The 18,432-nt window shown below is 35.6% G+C and overlaps 1 protein-coding gene across 2 annotated transcripts; it reads left to right on the forward strand.

The window, feature by feature from the left end:
• Positions 1 to 12,970: 12,970 nt before the first annotated feature.
• Positions 12,971 to 16,677, forward strand: Csn3 (casein kappa). 2 transcript variants are annotated; one of them, XM_057773219.1, is made up of 3 exons: positions 12,971 to 13,027; positions 13,451 to 13,480; positions 16,225 to 16,677. In XM_057773219.1, the coding sequence occupies exons 1-3, from the start codon at positions 12,971 to 12,973 to the stop codon at positions 16,675 to 16,677; spliced, it is 540 nt and encodes a 179-aa protein (XP_057629202.1). The 2 variants fall into 2 exon arrangements, with proteins under 2 accessions (XP_057629202.1, XP_057629203.1); XM_057773220.1 differs by lacking the exon at positions 13,451 to 13,480.
• The last annotated feature ends 1,755 nt before the right edge of the window (positions 16,678 to 18,432 follow it).

The following is an 18,432-nucleotide window of genomic DNA, read 5'->3' on the forward strand; positions in this document are numbered from 1 at the left end:
AAGGTTGCATGTAGATTATGGTGTGTATGGTGTATAAAGTCTGAAGGAGTCTGTAATGTGGTTTATTTCTCTATTCAATGAAATTTTAAATAATCATTGAAAACAATCCCATTGTATAAAATGGTCTACAATTCTGTTCTCTTCAAAACTATTTCCCCATCCTGTTTCTTCTATACACTCTCGACAGTTTGTAAGTTCTGTGTAGGATGTGCCACACATTACTTCACATTACAAAGACATAATTATTTATCTCTAACTAGCCTTTACCTGAAAGAGCTCAGGTTTTATTGTTTCATCCTTGAGCGTGCCTAGTGCCAAACTTATAAAAAGAAGGTAGAAGTGTATACGTGTACATGAGAGGCGGGGTGATTTTATATCGTTGGTTTCTATACTGAGAGTCTGCTAATTGAATGCTAAACCACTAGATGGTAGTGGCATATGCCTTTATTCCCAGCACAGAGGCAGGCAGATCCCTGTGAGTTCAATACCACCTGGGTCTACAGAGTGGGTTCTAGGACAGTTAGGGCTACACAGGAACACCGTCTCAAAACAAAAATGTTTTTAATTAAAAAAAATAAGGAACCCTAACCTTGACAAGATAACTCATCAATCATCTTCTGCTCATCTCTCGGTACTTTGTAGATTCTTAGATTTATATTGATATGATAAGAAACAAAGACAGAGTTCAAAACATGATCACATTTTTCTTATATTTTAGTCTTCTCTTTCAAAGGTACATAGAAAAGTTCAGTAGGTTAAATTTCCGTAGAATATCCATGATCTCAACATCACCCAAAATGAATGCCAATGACATGGGAAATCAGTATTTTCTCAGGGTAAAACACTAAATATTCTACAGAAAACTGTAAAATATATTAACCAGTAGTAGTTTGCTCAGTAAGGTCTATAAGATAGCATTCATAAATATATGAACAATTATTTTTGAATAACTGATATAAAAAAGTCACAAACCACAAATCACCTCTGAGTTTGTCCTTTGAAGGTTACTCGCTAATAAACCAACAATACAACTGCAAATGACTGCCTAATTTCAGGGAGCTGTTAGTTACATCCTCTGTACCAGAACCGTATCTTCCGGATTGCTGTTAATAATCTGTCTTTCTCTGATGTCTAGGATATTCTGGAAAGATGAAAGCCCTCCTTGTGTTCTTGGTCATTCTGGCAGTAGCAGCTTGTCTCCCAGTGAGTACTGGTCAAACCTTTATAGAATGTTTATGAACACTTGTTATGATTCCGAATTTTCCATGATGTTATTAGTCTCTCTACACACTTTAGTTTATAAAGATACTGGAAGCCTGATCTGCAGCATTGTATTTAAGCAACTGTCATATGCCCTTCAGTGTACAATTTTATTCCATGTAGTTTTTGTGCAGTAAATATAGATATTAAAAACATGTACTAAAATATGGGAGTATCACTCAGTGGTATGACACTTACCTGATAGTTGTCTTAGTATAGTTTCTATTGCTGTGAAAAACACTGTAACCAAAAGCAACCTAGGGAGGTTGGGGTTCATTGCAGCTTAAAGCTCTCAGGTCACAATCTTCCACTAAGGGAGGCCAGAGCAGGTGGCTAGAACTGAAGCTGAGGCCAGGAAGAGGTGCTGCTTACTGATTGGCTCCTCATGACTTACATCGTGCTTTCTCATCCACATGGGGAGTACTGTGCATGATGGTCTGGGCCCTTACGTCAATGATTAAACAAGAGAATGCTCTATAGACTTGCCCAACAGAAATGTCTGATGGAAACATGTTCTCAATTGAGGTGCCTCTTCCTAGATAACCTCACTTTGTGTCATAATGGGAAGAGGAGCTCAATTGAAAAAATGTGTCATGCTGACAAAATCAACCTAGACACCAGCTATGAGAAGCCCAAGAGTTGATGGTAGATCCTCAGTATCACAAAAAACAGAAGGCAATAATGAGGCATGGGAACTTTTTTTCAGAACATTGTTTCTACATCATTCAGATAACCAATAGCCATCATCCAGATATATTTTAATGGATAGCACAAAACAGAATCAGACGGTAGTTGAATTATTACGTGTATATGTATATATTTCTCATGTTCTCATCAGCACAAGTTAAATTGATTTCACTGTTTAAACTTTAGGTGTCCCAGGACCAGGCACGAGAGAAACGAAGAGTAAGTAGCTTTCTCTTTACATGTCTGGTTTCTGTGTGAGACAGTCGCAGTGGCAGTTAAACACGTTTAGTTATCCAAACCTCTCAGCCTCTGAAGAAATTCTCAAAATCTCCAGGGTAATAGCATAAGACAAAGGCATAGACTTTGATTTTTGAAGGGATACCTGAATACAGTATAAAATAATTGATTAATATCCGCCTATGGAGAGAAATAGCTTTTCAACTCATGAAGGATGACATGCAAATCCAGTTGGGAAACACTCTGTGATAAAGAGGCACTCAGCCTAGTTACCTAAAACATCCCACAAGGCTCCACCTCTTAAAGGCACCACCTTCCAATAGCATCAAGATAAAGATCAAGTCTTTAACAGATAATCCTTCCAGGACCATTTGGTGTTCCATTCCAGGTAGTAGTAGGTCAGCCATGATGACCAAATTAGGGAAAAAAATCAGTGAAACATTATTTTGGTATGAACAGACAAGCGAAAACATTCAAGAAAATTAAAGAAATTTTACAGAACAATATATGTATATTTATATAACTATATATGTGCATATATATATATATAGAGAGAGAGAGAGTGTGTGTGTGTGTGAGAGAGAGAGTTGTGGAAATCTTGTTAACTAAAAAACATGACTCAACAGAAAGCTAAAAATAAAGATTTGCTTTAATTTGCATGACTTAAGGATCGATCTGGGAATGAAGAAATGACAGATATACAGACAGAGAAGCTGGGATGGAGTAGGCTCTGTGCACCAATGGATACACACCAGCGTCAACCTAGAAGCTCAGCACACTTGATGTAAATACATCAAGAACAAGGAGGACATGGGTTAACTATTGTCAGCAGGAGGTCTCTGGATGGGACCAGTCTTAGGTTATAGCCATTCAGGAGGAGGAAGCTCCATTTGATACTTTCTGCACACACTGGTTTCATAGGTGGGCTATGAGAAGGTGTAGCAAATCTTCTGAGCGTAACCCTGATTTGCCATTCCCATGGATCTGAGCTTGTGGGGTCCTTGGCTTAGGTCAATAATATAGGACTTCATCTGCTCACCACAGAAACTGATAGGATGAAGGGAAGAGACAAAGAGAGATGATTTCCAACATGCAATTTGATGAATGATGATTTGAATCAAAGAGGTGTGTGTGTGTGTGTGTGCGCGCGTGTGTCTGTATATATGTATATATGTGTGTGTGTGTACCTTTACCTCCCCTCATTGCCTTATAACTATAGAAAACTTTACTTTGAATTCTAAGATTTGGAAATACAGTTATCTCTAACTTTCTAAGCTGAGATAATCAAGTCAATGATAATTCTACAAATAAAAAGTGTAAGTAATTTAGACCTTTTAAGTTTTCTCCTTCATATAGAAAGACCCCCTTAGAAAAGAGCTGCATCAAGCAAGGCCTTTCTTTTTTCCCAACAGGCCAGCGACAGTGAAGAAGACTTCCCAAGAATATATATTCCCCCATACCGGTATCCACCTGGTGCATACCCACAATATGGATATCAAGGCTATCCATGGTTTTATTTCCCTTTTCCCATCCCCTTCTCTCTCCCTGCAACTCCACCTCCTAATGAGAAGTAAATGAGGGAGAAGTCACGGTGTGAGTGAAGATGAAGCGAGTGGTGAGTATAACACAATCACCTTGGTTGTTCGGGTGCCTACCTGTGCATGTGACTGTGTCGCTCAGCGAAAACAGATGTTATGCTGTCCCTAGACACTGGGATCCCATATGTTTCAGCATTTTTCTCTGGTAGAAATCAGTGGTAACAACAGTGGCGATACATCCTATGTCCCCTTAAGATTCAAAAATACAGCAGTTTATAAAGTCATTGAAGGTGATACAACGAAAGCAAGCCTATTATCGTATTTTTGTTTGAACATTTTCTTATTAATACAAATCATTTTTTACTTTGGACTGAATCAAAGGCCTAGGTAAAGCAAAATTTTAATATAAAGCTTAGACTGGGTGAACTTATGAATCTACACCCTAAAGGAAGGTTCATCCTAGTTCTTAGAAAAAATAACAAACTTTTTAATGCTAAAAACCCAAAACAATGTTGCAAATATAACAGTTAAAAAAAAAAACCCTACAGCCTCACACTTCAAATAGATATACTGTCATCTCAAGATACCAGAATTAAAATGGTGAGTCTGTAAGTCTTAGATGAATTGGAAAAGTATACACTATATTGAAGACTAAATACAGACCCATAAGATTATTTTAGTTTCTCATTATAATACATGTACACATATATAGCAATGTATGTATTTAACACATGTGTACACACACATACGGAAAGGCGCTGACATCTTCCTACTCAGCATTCATGGACCGAATGCTTTCCAACTCTTGAACTATATACACTTTTATGACAACAGATATGTTAAAAATGCAATATATGTGTATATGTAAATATATTTTAAAAGCTCCCCTGAGAATAACACATTTGGATTAATAACTATATATCTACCATTTATTTCAGGCTACTTTGAAATTGAATGTGAGCCACTTCCTTGATGGATCAATGTTCCTGTTAAAAGAGAAAAATAAATGCAATTGAAATAGCATATGATGTCTCTTTAGAATTCTTTTAACCAAGTATGAAAGGAAGGATCCTATGTCTTTAGCACTTTTACATGACTTCTTTTTTAATTTTTCACTTAATTTATTACATTAACAAAGTACAACATTTCATTAATTTTTGCAAACTTTATACATGCATACAATATATTTTGATCATGTTTACCCTCCCCCCACTCCTCCTCACTTCTCCCATATCCATCTCCCAACTTTATATCCTCTTCAGTTTTTTAATAACCCACCAAGTTCAGTTTGTGCTATGCATAAACTCATGGGTATATAACCATGCACTGGAGCCATACCCTTAAAGAACAGTGACTCTCCTCCTCCTAGAATCCATCACCTGTTCATAGTGTCTTTGTTTATTACATTAATAAGCTAACATTTTTATTAATTTTTGTCTTATTTTGGTGTGAAGACTTGTGAGTCCCTTCCTTTCATGCTGGAATACTAAGTAAAAAAAATACATTGTTTCTAAACTCAAGAAGCCAGTAATAGTTAATACCCAATAGTGTTAATGTCATTCTCACAAGTTAAAAGAGCTTTCAAATTACCACAGAGTTGCATCTTCCCAAAGCTCTTTTTTATTTGGCAAAACTGAAGATTATAAACGTCCTATGGACTGTTCATGCTCGTGAAACTAGCATATGGCAGCAATGCAAAGTCAGATCCCAGGACTCCTTTGCATTGGCGTCAGTAGCGCTTATACTAAAGTCTGTGTCAGGGTCAGAGACTAGTTAAATCTATATTTTTTACTTCATTTCAGGAAGAAATGACTTTTCAAAAGATAACTGATAGCTATTAACATGTCAGTTAGCTGTCACTTGGCCTCCAATATTACCTCCAAAGCACAAACTGAACTTCATTTCTGATATGCTCAGTGACCACTGAGAGTTCTTTATTGACTACAATGCAAAATTCATTTCCCCTGCAGGCCCTCATGTCCTTCCACATGGTAACTAATAGCAACCCCAAGCTTCTTCCCAAAATCTTCTGCCACCACTTGGCTTCCATATATCTCCAGCTCAGAAAATCCAGGCACAGCCAATTCCTATAATCAGGCTTCCTCACACAGCTGTGCCTTCCCCATGGTGATTTTTCCTCAGGGAGTGTTCAGTCCTCCATTTCAGCATTAAGATTTAATTTATCTTTTATCTTTCAAGATTCAAGACAAATATGATCTTCATAAAAAAAAAAAAACTCTGTCAAAAAAATTCACCACTTTGACCTTCCACGGTATTTCATTTCTGCCCTTTATAAATCTGAGCTTGCTACACCTAGGAGGACATGCCACCTAGTTTTCTGTGTCCTATTTAAGCTGCTGGAAAATGACATCAATGCAACTGTACCCCAATACTTAGCTGTTCAGTGACTGGTAAATGGAATATATTAGCAAGAACCACCAATTCCTACTTTTCGAAAAAGTCCTTTTGCATCTCTGACATATCAATGTGGAAGGTTATAAAAGTTTCATTCTCTCAAAAAAATGAAAATCTCCCCATTTGGAGAGATTTTCTTAAGGTCCAAATGAGGAGCAGAAGGAGGGAGAACATGAGCAAGGAAATCAGGACCACGAGGGATGCACCCACCCACTGTGACAGTGGATCTGATTTATTGGGAGCCCACCAAGGCCAGCTGGTCTGGGACTGAATAAGCATAGGTTGAAACTGGACTCTCTGAGCATGGCGGACAATGAAGGCTGATGAGAAGCCAAGGACAATGGCACTAGGTTTCGATCCTAATACATGAACTGGCTTTGTGGGAGCTTAGCCTGTTTAGACGCTCACCTTCCTGGACATAGATAGAAGACCTTCGTCTTCCCACAGGGCAGAGAATTTGGACTGCTCTTCAGTATCGAAAGGGAAGGGGAATGGTGTGGGGGGTGGAGAAGAGGAGTGGGGATAGGGGGAGGGGAGTGGGGGGAGGGGGCAATATTTGGGAGGAGGGGAGGGAAATGGGAAACGGGGAGCAGGTGAAAATATTAATTAAAAAAGAATAAAAAGAAAGAAAAAAAATGAAAATCTCAATCAGTATTTAAAAGTTGCCTATTTTCTTCTCAATTACATTGCCAACACAGCCAGCTAGGTAATTTCTTAGCTGCCCATATTCTGCTGTAGAAACTCTAGGGACCATAAAATACTAATTCATAAATAAAATGTTGGTCTGAATACAATTTACAAATATCATTAAATATATATGTACTAGAGATTCAAGATCCTAAGGATCTTAGTTTAACATGCTTATTTTCCTATAACAAAACTTTGTGAATTTTACAGAAAGACGACAATTTGTCCTGTTCCCTGTCACTTCCTACTAATCTTACAATGAACACTTGAAAAGCAATGCCCCCATTATTTCCATTACTACTTCATAACTGTAATTCTACTACTGTTATGAATCGTAGTGTAAAATATCTGATACGCGATCTCTGTGCAAGGGTTGTTCATCGCCCAAAAGGGTCACTACTCAAAGGTCGAGAACCATTTCTCTATATATTCTCTAAAGTGAGATAGTCTGTCTTTCCATTAGAGCCCTTGGGTCTCCTTTTAATAAGAACTACGTGTGTGCTAACTGCTGATCAAAATGAAACAACTGCAGGACAGAGAACTTGATATTGAACTTCAGTCTTAGAGATTCAATTTCCGTGAGAATCTTGTCCTTATTTTTTATGATATTCACTTACAGTGAAGGTCTCTGAAGCATATACATTTTATAGTAAAATGCCAATCATTCTGCTGTCATAAAAGTTGGGTAATAGAAATCTGAAAGAGTCTTTTATAGTACAACTGTTGTTTGAAACACTGTACTTAGAGAACACACTTTTTTGAGATCATTGCTGAGAATTCAAAAATGCAGCGGTATTGTGAGAAGTCAAATTAAAAACAGAAAATAAAACTATATTAATATGATTAGCACTAAAAATAGAATAATTATAGTGGATATCAGATGTAAGAAAAAACTAGCAAGAGGTTACCAACAAAAGTGCCTATGAGTAATAATCATCTTTCCACTTACTTCAAAAATTGTTGTTTACATTGCTTGAAATATGATCCTTACAGCAGGCCCGCTGAGGGAACAGTTATCTGGATGGATAGTCACTATCAGATCAGGATCCAGATGAAAGAATGCTTTTTTGTTTGTTTGTTTGTTTTCGAGACAGGGTTTCTCTGTAGTTTTGGAGCCTGACAAGGAACTAGCTCTTGTAGACCAGGCTGGCCTCGAACTCACAAAGATCTGCCTGTCTCTGCCTCCTGAGTGCTGGGATTAAAGGCGTGCGCCACCACCGCCCACTTTCAGATGAAAGAATGCTAAGTATAGACTAAGAAGGCCCTGGCTATCTTCTCATAGTATATGGCTGTTCTGCATTCAAAATACAGAGATATCACATGACTGAGGGTGGTGAATTTGTTTCAGACTACAAAATATCTGTAAGTGGGGACTTATTCCTTGGAGAGTTAAGGGTGTGAAAGTCTTATATTCCTTTTTGCTTTTCTTTGAAGATCACTCTAACATCTATATAGGCACACATTTGAGTTTACTTAGTTCAACTCAAAACCCATCAAGGATCGATCATGCAAAGCTCCTCCAACCTAAATTGCCTTTGGCAAGAATATCCAATGACCAAATGCCAATTGCCTTTGAATAAATGATGGACCATGAACTTCATAACAGTAGAAGTGGGGTTTATTCAGTTAACATTTTGTTCAAAATGCCCGAAAAATGACAGGGATAATGCATGAGAAAGAGTATAATGCCCAGCTTCGCAAGCCCCTCCTTGGGATGGATTAGCATTTGAAGAGGGTGGCTCTGAATCCACTGAAAAAATGCTTTTCCCTGGAGAAGTGTTCCCAGAACCTGGGGGTGTTCTTGACACATATTCCCCTACTGAAGTGATATTTCTATAAAACATCTGAGTTTTCGATATTTTTGAAACAAATAAAAAACATCTTAAAACTAACATTGTTCTTGATGGCTGAGAAATGACAGTAGAATACAGTGTCATCGGAGTTTGAGGAATGACAGAATTTGAGACCATAAACACCCACTTTTATCACTTGACTATGGATATCCAAAGGAAAAAGGATATTTTAACAGTCTACATGGACAGGCTGGTGATATTTCATGTGCAACACCCAAAATAACAGAAACCAACTTCTAAGAAATAGAAAGTCTGGACTTCCTGTGTATAAGCTGCACACGTATTCTAGGGATCAGAACAATGTTCTCATCTTTTTAAGTCAAGTCATAGTTCCTTGAAACAGACAGAAATACGTGAGAACTCTACAATGCTGACATTATGTCTTGCTTCCATTCTGGCAGTACAACACGGATTCTGGCAAGCACGTTCATCTAAGGAAGTTTCCACAGAGTGAAGTCACTGTGAGTTACAAAAAAAAAAAAAAAAAAAAAAAAAAAAAAAAAAAAAACCACACAGGTAAAGCAAAATATTCTTTCCCGAGTTATTTAGGCAACAAAGTACATGCTTAGCTACATTCTACCCAAGTATTAATGGCATGGGCTGCTTCGCAGCCCATGCTTTAAATCAGAATGACCTGTCCTTAGAACAGAACAATTATTCCTGACACTTTTGAGGTCCAGTAAAAACAAGTTTTGTTTTTTTTTTTCACATGGATTAATGAGTCTGCCAGTGTGCATTCAGTGGTTGAACCATGAGTGTTACGAGGAATACATGCTGAACCCAAAGTACAAATGATCAGTCTTCATGGTGATGAAAATGTTTCTTGAATGAATTTGAAGGCAAAATGACCAACATGGATCATAGGAAATATAAAGTCACTTGAAATCAAAGTTATATTTCACAAACACAATGTGAAAAATAACTGTGGCTATGTTTTATTTTAGCAATAGCTTTAGATTCTGCTAGATGACATGAGTAGGCTAAGAATGCAATTAGTATATCTTTATACATTTTCCTATACTTTTGGGAAACACAAAGCATTCGTTATTTTAGGGGTTTGTTTCATTTTGGTTCGTTTTCCTCCATCCTCATGACTAACAACCCTATTTCCCGCTCTGCAGTGCCCTGACTAGGACTGACCTGTAAATGACCCCGTGGACGCAAAGTCTTTCCTTCTTGTCATCATCTCATTGGGTAAGAAGTAGGAGGGAAGAAGAGTATGGCTGCTGGTACTAATACCCTATGATTGGTCTCGGCTATTTATCTTGAGTCTTCTCTGCAGCCAAGGGAACAAGCAAGACCTTCTTCCAAGCAAGGGTTGACTCCGGGTGAAGGTAATGGTCCTCAACTGCCCAGCGCAGTGATGTAGAGCATTTACTTGTGATAGCACCAGACTTATTTTGGAATCACACTTTTTTCCCGTTAGCCCTGATTGCTAAGCTTAAATATATCTAGGTATCATTTCAATATTAATTCCTAACTTAGACATTAGACTTTAGTGTTATGATCATAAATGTTTAACTATATTTAAGTCTGCGTTTGATACTGTCAAATTATACAAAGCACTGTATATATACTATATATATATACAAATATAGAAGATATTCATAAGAAACCTACTATTCCTGTCCGTAAATAGAAAGGGTGATTTCTCAAAAAATTAAAACTATAATTAATTATTGAGATTATTCCAATAATTATCTTTAAATCTTACTGCTACTTAAAACTCATAATTTGTTTTACTATAGTATAATTATTATATTTTATTTTACTATAGTGTATTAAAACATGCCTTTTAATGCTGAAGTGATCCATAATTTCACAAATGATGTCACCTTAGCAAGTGACAGAGACAAGCACAAGCTCTTAAAGTTTGTATCTGGTACATACAATAGAGTCTTACCTTTCTACTGAAAGGAATTCTTATCATTTAATGTTAAATATACATAATGGTGTATATATATATAATATTATATATAATAGTGTATTTGTAATAGCCTGTTAAATATAAAATAAATAATATATTTTTTAAATTTATTCATATATATTTTTATTGAATTTTATTGAGCTCTACATTTTTCTCTGCTCTCCTCCCCTTCAACCCTCTCCCAAGGTCCCCATGCTCCCACTTTACTCAGGAGATCTTGTCTATTTCTACTTCCCATGTAGATTAGATCTATGTATGTCTCTCAGTGCTTTCTAGGTTCTCTGGGATTGTGATTGGTGGGCTGCTTTTTTTTTTTTGCTTTATGTTTAAAAACCACTTATGAGTGAATACATGTGATAATTGTCTTCTGGGTCTGGGTTATCTCACTCAAAATGATGTTTTCTAGCTCGATCCATTTTCCTGCGAAATTCAAGAAGTCATTATTTTTTTTCTGCTGTGTAGTACTCCATTGTGTAAATGTACCATATTTTCCTTATCCATTCTTCAGTTGAAGGGCATTTAAGTTGTTTCCAGGTTCTGGCTATGACAAGCAATGATACTATGAACATAGTTGAGCACATGTCCTTATGGCACAATTGAGCATCCTTTGGAGATATACCCAAAAGTGGTATTGCTGGGTCTTGAGGAAGGTTGTTTCCTAGTTTTCTGAGAAGTCACCACACTGATATCCAAAGCGGCTGTATCAGCTTGCACTCCCACCAGCAATGCAAAAGTGTTCCCTTTTCCCCACAACCTCTCCAGCATAAGTTGTCATCAGTGTTTTTGATCTTGGCCATTCTTACAGGTGTAAGGTGGAATCTCAGAGTTGTTTTGATTTGCATTTCTCTGATGACTAAGGATGTTGAACATTTCCTTAAGTGTCTTTTAGCTATTTTAGATTCCTCTGTTGAGAGTTCTCTGTTTAGGTCTGTACTCTATTTTTTATTGTATTATTTGTTCTTTTGATGACCAATTTCTTGAGTAGAATATATTTTTAATTATTTAAAATGAGTTAAAATTATTTTAACAAGGAAATATTCAGGTAATCATTTGAAAAGGTAGTCAGGAAATAAGGAATTTAATAAGGAATTCCATCCACTTAATAAACATTTTGTTTACTTAGGTTACACATGAGATGTTTACAATCCAGAGATCTCTTAGAGGTGGTTCTGACATCACTTTAGCAAGCAGCTTTTCGAATCGCCTGAGGCTTCTATCAGGAGGGGCAAATAGTCTTTCTTTTCCACTCTGCAGGGTGGGGCCATCCAGGTCTTGATTCTGTGACTCTTATAAAGATGTTTCCCATAACTCAAGTTTACATAAGTATAACAAAAATAATTCAGTAAGACACAGTATCCCTTTCACAAATACAATGTAGAGTAACATACTAGAAGTTTGAAATGTTATTATATAAGAACTATGAAAATTAAATGAGCAGATGGGCATTGTGACTCTTTTAGAAAAAGACTGATTTTTTTAAATAGCTCAAAGACATTAAAATTGCCATACATGCATATATATATATATATATATTTCTTATTAAAGTAGTAAAATTAATCATATCACTTCCATTACTGGAAAAGTGAATTTAGACTATGACAAATGCCCCCCCCCCCCAGTTCCATCCCATGTCTGATATATTAACTAACGGTCACAAAATGTTGGAAATGACCCAGCTTGATGTCCTATTTCTACAGGTAACAAATGTAAGGCCTAGAAAGAGGACACTGAAAGCCCATGATTACTCAGGCAGGAGAGCACCTAGGTTCAAACTCTGCCCGCTCATACTGCACTGTTTGTTGCTCAGAGTCATGCCTCACTCTTTACCACAGAACACTGAGATCGTTACTGTTAAATTCTCGACTTTGTAACATCATTCCCCCTGTCACCTCAATCAAAATAAATGTCTATGGATGTTTCCCAAGTTTGCCCTAAGTTTGAGCTGCTCTTTCCCTATCAAATTCTTCTGAGCAAGTCTTGCCTCAGAGACTCTGATAAGCATCTGAAATGGAGATTGCTGCTGATAATAGCCCACCTCCATGGCATTCCCACCCATTCCATTTCTCAAGGTTTGTGCTGACATGCTGCTCATCCTCACGGCCTAGCTCAACATCCATAATCTCAGTGTTGGGCAGAACACTTCCCAGCAGATTACACTTTAATGATAGCTTCATTAATAGTCAAAATTTAAACAAATTTTACTTCAAGTTTGCTGTTTCTTTACTTCTGTGAAAATGTACTGGCTAAAACTACCTATAAATTCAGAGGTTTTTTTTTTTCTCCCTTAAGGAAAACATTACATGCAATCACTTCTAACTTGAGCAATAGAGTCTTAATTTAATTTTTTAAATTTATTTTTAGGTGCAATGATGAGGAATTTTATCGCAATTATGAATATTCTGGCATTGACTCTGCCCTTTTTGGTAAGTTAATTTCATTTAAATTCTGTTAGTAAGATGTTAAGTAAATTTTATTTGAGAGTTTCAATTCTATGAATATCAAAATGTAGGCACTTCAAGGATCATAACAACTGGTTCATAGCTTTTCTATGTTTACTTGTTTCATAAAAATAAATACTCTTTTAGATAATTAGTTACCATAACACATACTTCATTGTTCATAGAATGTCTTCTGTACTCCTATACTGTAAAAATATATTTCTAAGTTAGAAAGTACTGTAAATATAATTTATAAACAGTAAGTATAGGAATCCTAGTCCAGGGTAAGAGATCCTTGTTATGAAGTTTCTATCTCTCTCATCCTCCAGCCTCCTTATGGACTAAATATTTAAAGATTTTAAAATATTTAACTTATTTCTCATGATTTCTCTTTCTGTAATTCCTCAGGCTGCCGAGGTGCAAAACCCGGATCCAACAGTAAGTTGATATTATCAATCAGAGACATGAATTCCAAACACAATAGTCTGAAAAGTTCAATCATAGTAAAATGCCTCTAAACCAAGTACTTAAATTTTTGCACAAGTTTAACCAACCTTCATACTTTTTAGGATTCAAATTACTATCTTTTGTGACACTTTACTATGTGGGCTAACCAAATCATTCCCAGGTACCCATGTCCATAATTAGCTCTAAGGCTGGTAGACACAGAAGTAAGGGAATCGTGTAAGAGGGTCTGTTTCTAATTGTTAACTAATTGTCATTGGAGTTTGGACTACTTTTAGGCTTTGTTTTCACACTCATTCTGCAATTCCAAAAGCTCATCTGCCAGCAGCCAAAGGAGGGTGAGGAGGAAGCAATAGTATGTGCCCTCTTGATAAGATTACAAAGGTTTTAGATGATGGAGCATCTGATTAAATTATTAAATGGGAACAGGTATCTACTAAACAATACTTCTGAGTAAATTCTTGGGATAAAAATTACCTTTAAAATTTTACTGTGCGTTTTACATTTAGTTACTTTCATTTAATTGTTGAAATTATGTTTCGGTTTTCTCTTTTGAGTAATAGGAGATAATTTTAAGTCATAAAATAAGTCCCTTCCTGCTCTACAGCAATTCATGAATTATTGAGCCTACTTTATAACCGGCTCTCCTTCCTGTTTTCTTTATTAAGGGTTTTTAATTAGTAAATATTAATTATACATAATGTGGTTTATCATGACATTGACATACATATGCAAAATGTATTTTGTTCACACTTGCTCTCATTGATGCTCCTGCCACTACTACTGAGTCCCTTCCTCTTCTCAACAAGTCCCTCTTCTAATTTCCTTTTTTATTTTAATTTTTTATTCTTAATATTTTCTACATGTAAACAACACATAATTGAGATCATCCACAGAGATTTGTGTAAAGAGTCATTTACATGAGTATGGGCAACTTGCCAGTGCCTACAAAGCCTCTTCTAAAGAGATGCCATTGTGTAATGATTCACACTCTGAAAACACTCCTTTCTCTACCAGCAACTAGTAACTATCAACAGCTGCTCAGGGAGGGGGGGACCGTGAGAGCCCCCTTGATGCTCTGTGATGGAATTTGGACAGGCTGCATCTTGTGTAGTTAATCACAGCCACTGAGACTTCCAGAGTACAAAAGCTACATTCTTTCCGGTAGATTCATGAAGGCTTCAAGTCACAAGAACAAAGTGAAATAATTCAAAAAAAAAAAAAAAGAAAGAAATTTATAGAGTTTATGTTTCAGTTTATGAGCTTTCCAAAGCATCTAAAATTTGCAATGTGATACTTTCTTTTATGTGTCAATGAAATGCTTTTATTAATGTAAAATGAGTATAATATTCATTTTGCTTTTAATACAAAAGTGAAACATAAAACAAACAAACAAAAGACTCTCTGTTTAGATTTTTCTCCCTTGTTATTTATCATTATTTTTATTCTAATCTCACAGGTTGCAGAGGTGCAAAATCAGGAACAAGTGGCTGTAAGTCTATTTTCAATTCTTTATATAACCTAAGAGTAATTTATATGATACTCTGCAAAGAGTCTGCCTTCTGATTAAAACTAAACATTTGAGCTCTATGGAATAAATTAAATAAAAATAATTTATATGATAGTCTGCAAAGAGGAATACCTTCTGATTAAAACTAAATAAACATTTGATCTCTACAGAATAAATTAAATAAAAATAATTTATATGATAATCTGCAAAGAGAAATACCTTCTGACTAAAATTAAAATGTTTGATCTCTACAGGATAAATTAGTTATCTTTTGATATGTGAAAACACCACTTAAACAAAGATACCACGAACCAACCTGGGTGTTTGTCTGAAAGTCTTAGTTTCTTTGATTAACCCACATTGCGAGGGCCCAATCAAATGCTTCCTTAGCTCATGAGGCCACTCTCAATATGGAATACTTAAAGGGAAAGGAACAAAAGTAGAGCTTTTATCTCTCCTGTCCACTTCATAAAGTTCAGTTGGAGAAAACGTCTTACCTGACTCATCTATAAGTCCATCTCATTTCCTCATATTAATGTCTCCTTTTGTTTCAAAACGTGTTTGACGGAATATATTAGTTTTTTCTTTTTACAGGAAAACTTGCTGTACTGTATGACTTTGTTGGTTCAATACATGGTAGCAGAAATTAGTAAAAACAGAAAAGTCCTTAGTGGAGAAAATTAAACAAAAATGTTTAAATCCAAAGTTTAAATTAAAAAATCTTCCCATACTTTACAATTCTGTTAAAAAACATGCCATTTCTTGGGCTGATAACATTTGTGAACGATTAATATTTATGAGATAAGAATACACCCACATGTGTTTGTAAACATTGTGTGTGTTTGCATATAATGGGTAAAGTTCTCTATGAGACTTTTTAGGTACTGGAACTAAATATGTAAAGTCTAATTAGTACTTTCCATATATACCGGACTTCCATAAGAGGAAACATATTTTACATTATTAATTACCTAATTTGTTCAAAACAAATATTATGTTGTCACAAGTAATGTTTCACAATATCAAAATCATACATGGAATGGAAAATGTGTATATTCAAAACTAATAAAAATAATGATTTAGGATTACAAACTTTCAATACTCTATTTGCTCAACATAAAATCTGCATTATTTCAAAAGCTGCTGAAGTTTCCTTTGCATTTTGATTTACAATTAGAACCTTTCTGCACATTTTTCCTTTCTGCAGTGCCGTGAAAAGGATGAAATATTGTATGATCAGAGAAGAGTCTTGAGTATACCAGTTCACTATATGCTGAACAGCAATCTTCGTTATGAACCTAATTACTACCACTATAGGCCATCCGTAGCTATTGACCCATATATGTATTACTCCTTGATTACAAGATTGCTTCTGCTTAGATCACCAGCCCAAATCTTCCAATGGCAAACAATGCCAAATTTCCCCCAGCCTACTGAGGTACCACATCCTATTGCAAGCCCATCCTTTCTTACCATTCCTACAAATCAAAATGACGATACCACTGCCATGCCAACTGTTGACACCAATACTCCTGTTGAGTCTACACCAGTTCCTATCATTGAACCAGTGGAAATTACTGTGGCCAATCCAGAAGCTTCCACAGTGCGAGTTAATAATCCTGAGACCGCCACAGTCCCAATACTTTCAACTGTAGCATAGAAACGTCAAGAAACCATCAAAGAAGACAATAAAGGTAAGTGAGCAAGATTAAAATGAACAATCCAAACAACATGTAATGACTTATTCAGACAATCACAAATTCTAAACTAGTAAGAGAGGATAAATTATTTTAAGGGACCAAGCAGAATAGCTAACTAGGATTGTAATTTGGTATTACTATACATGGGATAGGGAACGTGTATATCTAAACCTGCATTGACCGTATAACATCGACAAATTGGTCTTTGTTTCAATAAGAAATGCAAACAATATGTTTTTGAAAAATGAAGAAAACTTGTATTTGTACTTTTATCAACCATTTTCCTGAAGGTTACAATTCTCCTTTAATCTGTTAATTTTAATTCATCCATACTTACACAGTGAAGTAAATACTTTGTACAAGCTCACGTTTGGACTCTAAAGTTGCTTGAGTGAAATTTCTTCTATCGTGTTGTATACTAGAGCCACATGTAGTGTTGGGCCTATAATCTCAGATGGCTAGGGAAATGGAGGCTGGAAGATCACAAGTTCAAAAGCAGTCTAGTCTAGATAGAGACTAGACCAGCCCCAGAAGCAGGCAAGATCTTGTCTCAAACTTTAAAAATGAAAAAAAGGCCTGAGAATATAATTCACTGTAAAGTTGTTGCCTAACATGTGTTAGGCCCTAAATTCAATTCCATGTATATAGAGAAAAACATAAGAAAGGAAGAGAGAGACAGACAGAAAGACATAGCAAGAGAAAGAAGAAATGAGCCTGTAATAGCAATATTTGCACTCTAACTTTCATATTAATAGGGCAAAAGAAATTATCTACTTTTCATGAAGTCCTTTACTTCAGACATAACACCTGGAAAGCGTTGAACTCCTTACTCTCTTTTCAGATAAATCATAAAAGAAGTAAAATGCTTACCTTTTTAAATACATGAATATTAAATGTAATCTAATTAACTAATTATCTATTAAATCTCAGAATATTAAACATAAGGCAAAATACCATTATTATTTGAATAAATTATTTGAATAAATAGATGGCTAAAGTTTATAATAATTGGGAAATTCTAGGAAGTTAAATAATGATAAATATTAATGGTATTTTTAAAACCTGACAGAGGGTGAAATTATTTAGAGAGAAAAGTATGAATGCTAAGATGAGTTATAACAGAAGTTTATTATCTATCAAACTGGATGCATGTTATATGGTCTAAGAAGCCATGCAAGGGTCTGTGATCTGAAGGAGGGGTACAGGCCAGAAAAAAAAATCAACCATCTCATTAATAACCTCGGGCTGGTTATCATTTTCTCTGGATTTTCTTTGTGTCATAACTTTGAGCTCACAACTCAAGTAGAAATGTGGGTAAAATGTACAAGGTGAGAGCCTGTTCAGTTTCAAATGTGGGCACTTAATACTATACCATGTTTCCGTAGGGACTAATTTAAGAGAAATAGAAACCACCTGGGACTACACTAGACTGCCATAGCTATAAATTGTGGTTTCGAGATGTTATTTAATATATACTAAGAAAGGGAAGAACTAGGTAAATATTCAACATAGATCATTTTAGAGACTAAAATATAAAATAGGATGAAAAAATTATTTAATATAAGGTTATATATTTTATTGATCCAAAATCATTGCATTACTATGCTTATAATGAAGTAATCATTGTTCAGTAGTATGTGTGTTCATAACTCGTGAGTCTAGAATCCTGAATTAAAATCACTATGCATCATTTATAAAGAAACTTTAGTAAAGGA

This window comes from Chionomys nivalis, chromosome 6 (assembly GCF_950005125.1).
Source record: "Chionomys nivalis chromosome 6, mChiNiv1.1, whole genome shotgun sequence".
Taxonomy (NCBI): domain Eukaryota; kingdom Metazoa; phylum Chordata; class Mammalia; order Rodentia; family Cricetidae; genus Chionomys; species Chionomys nivalis.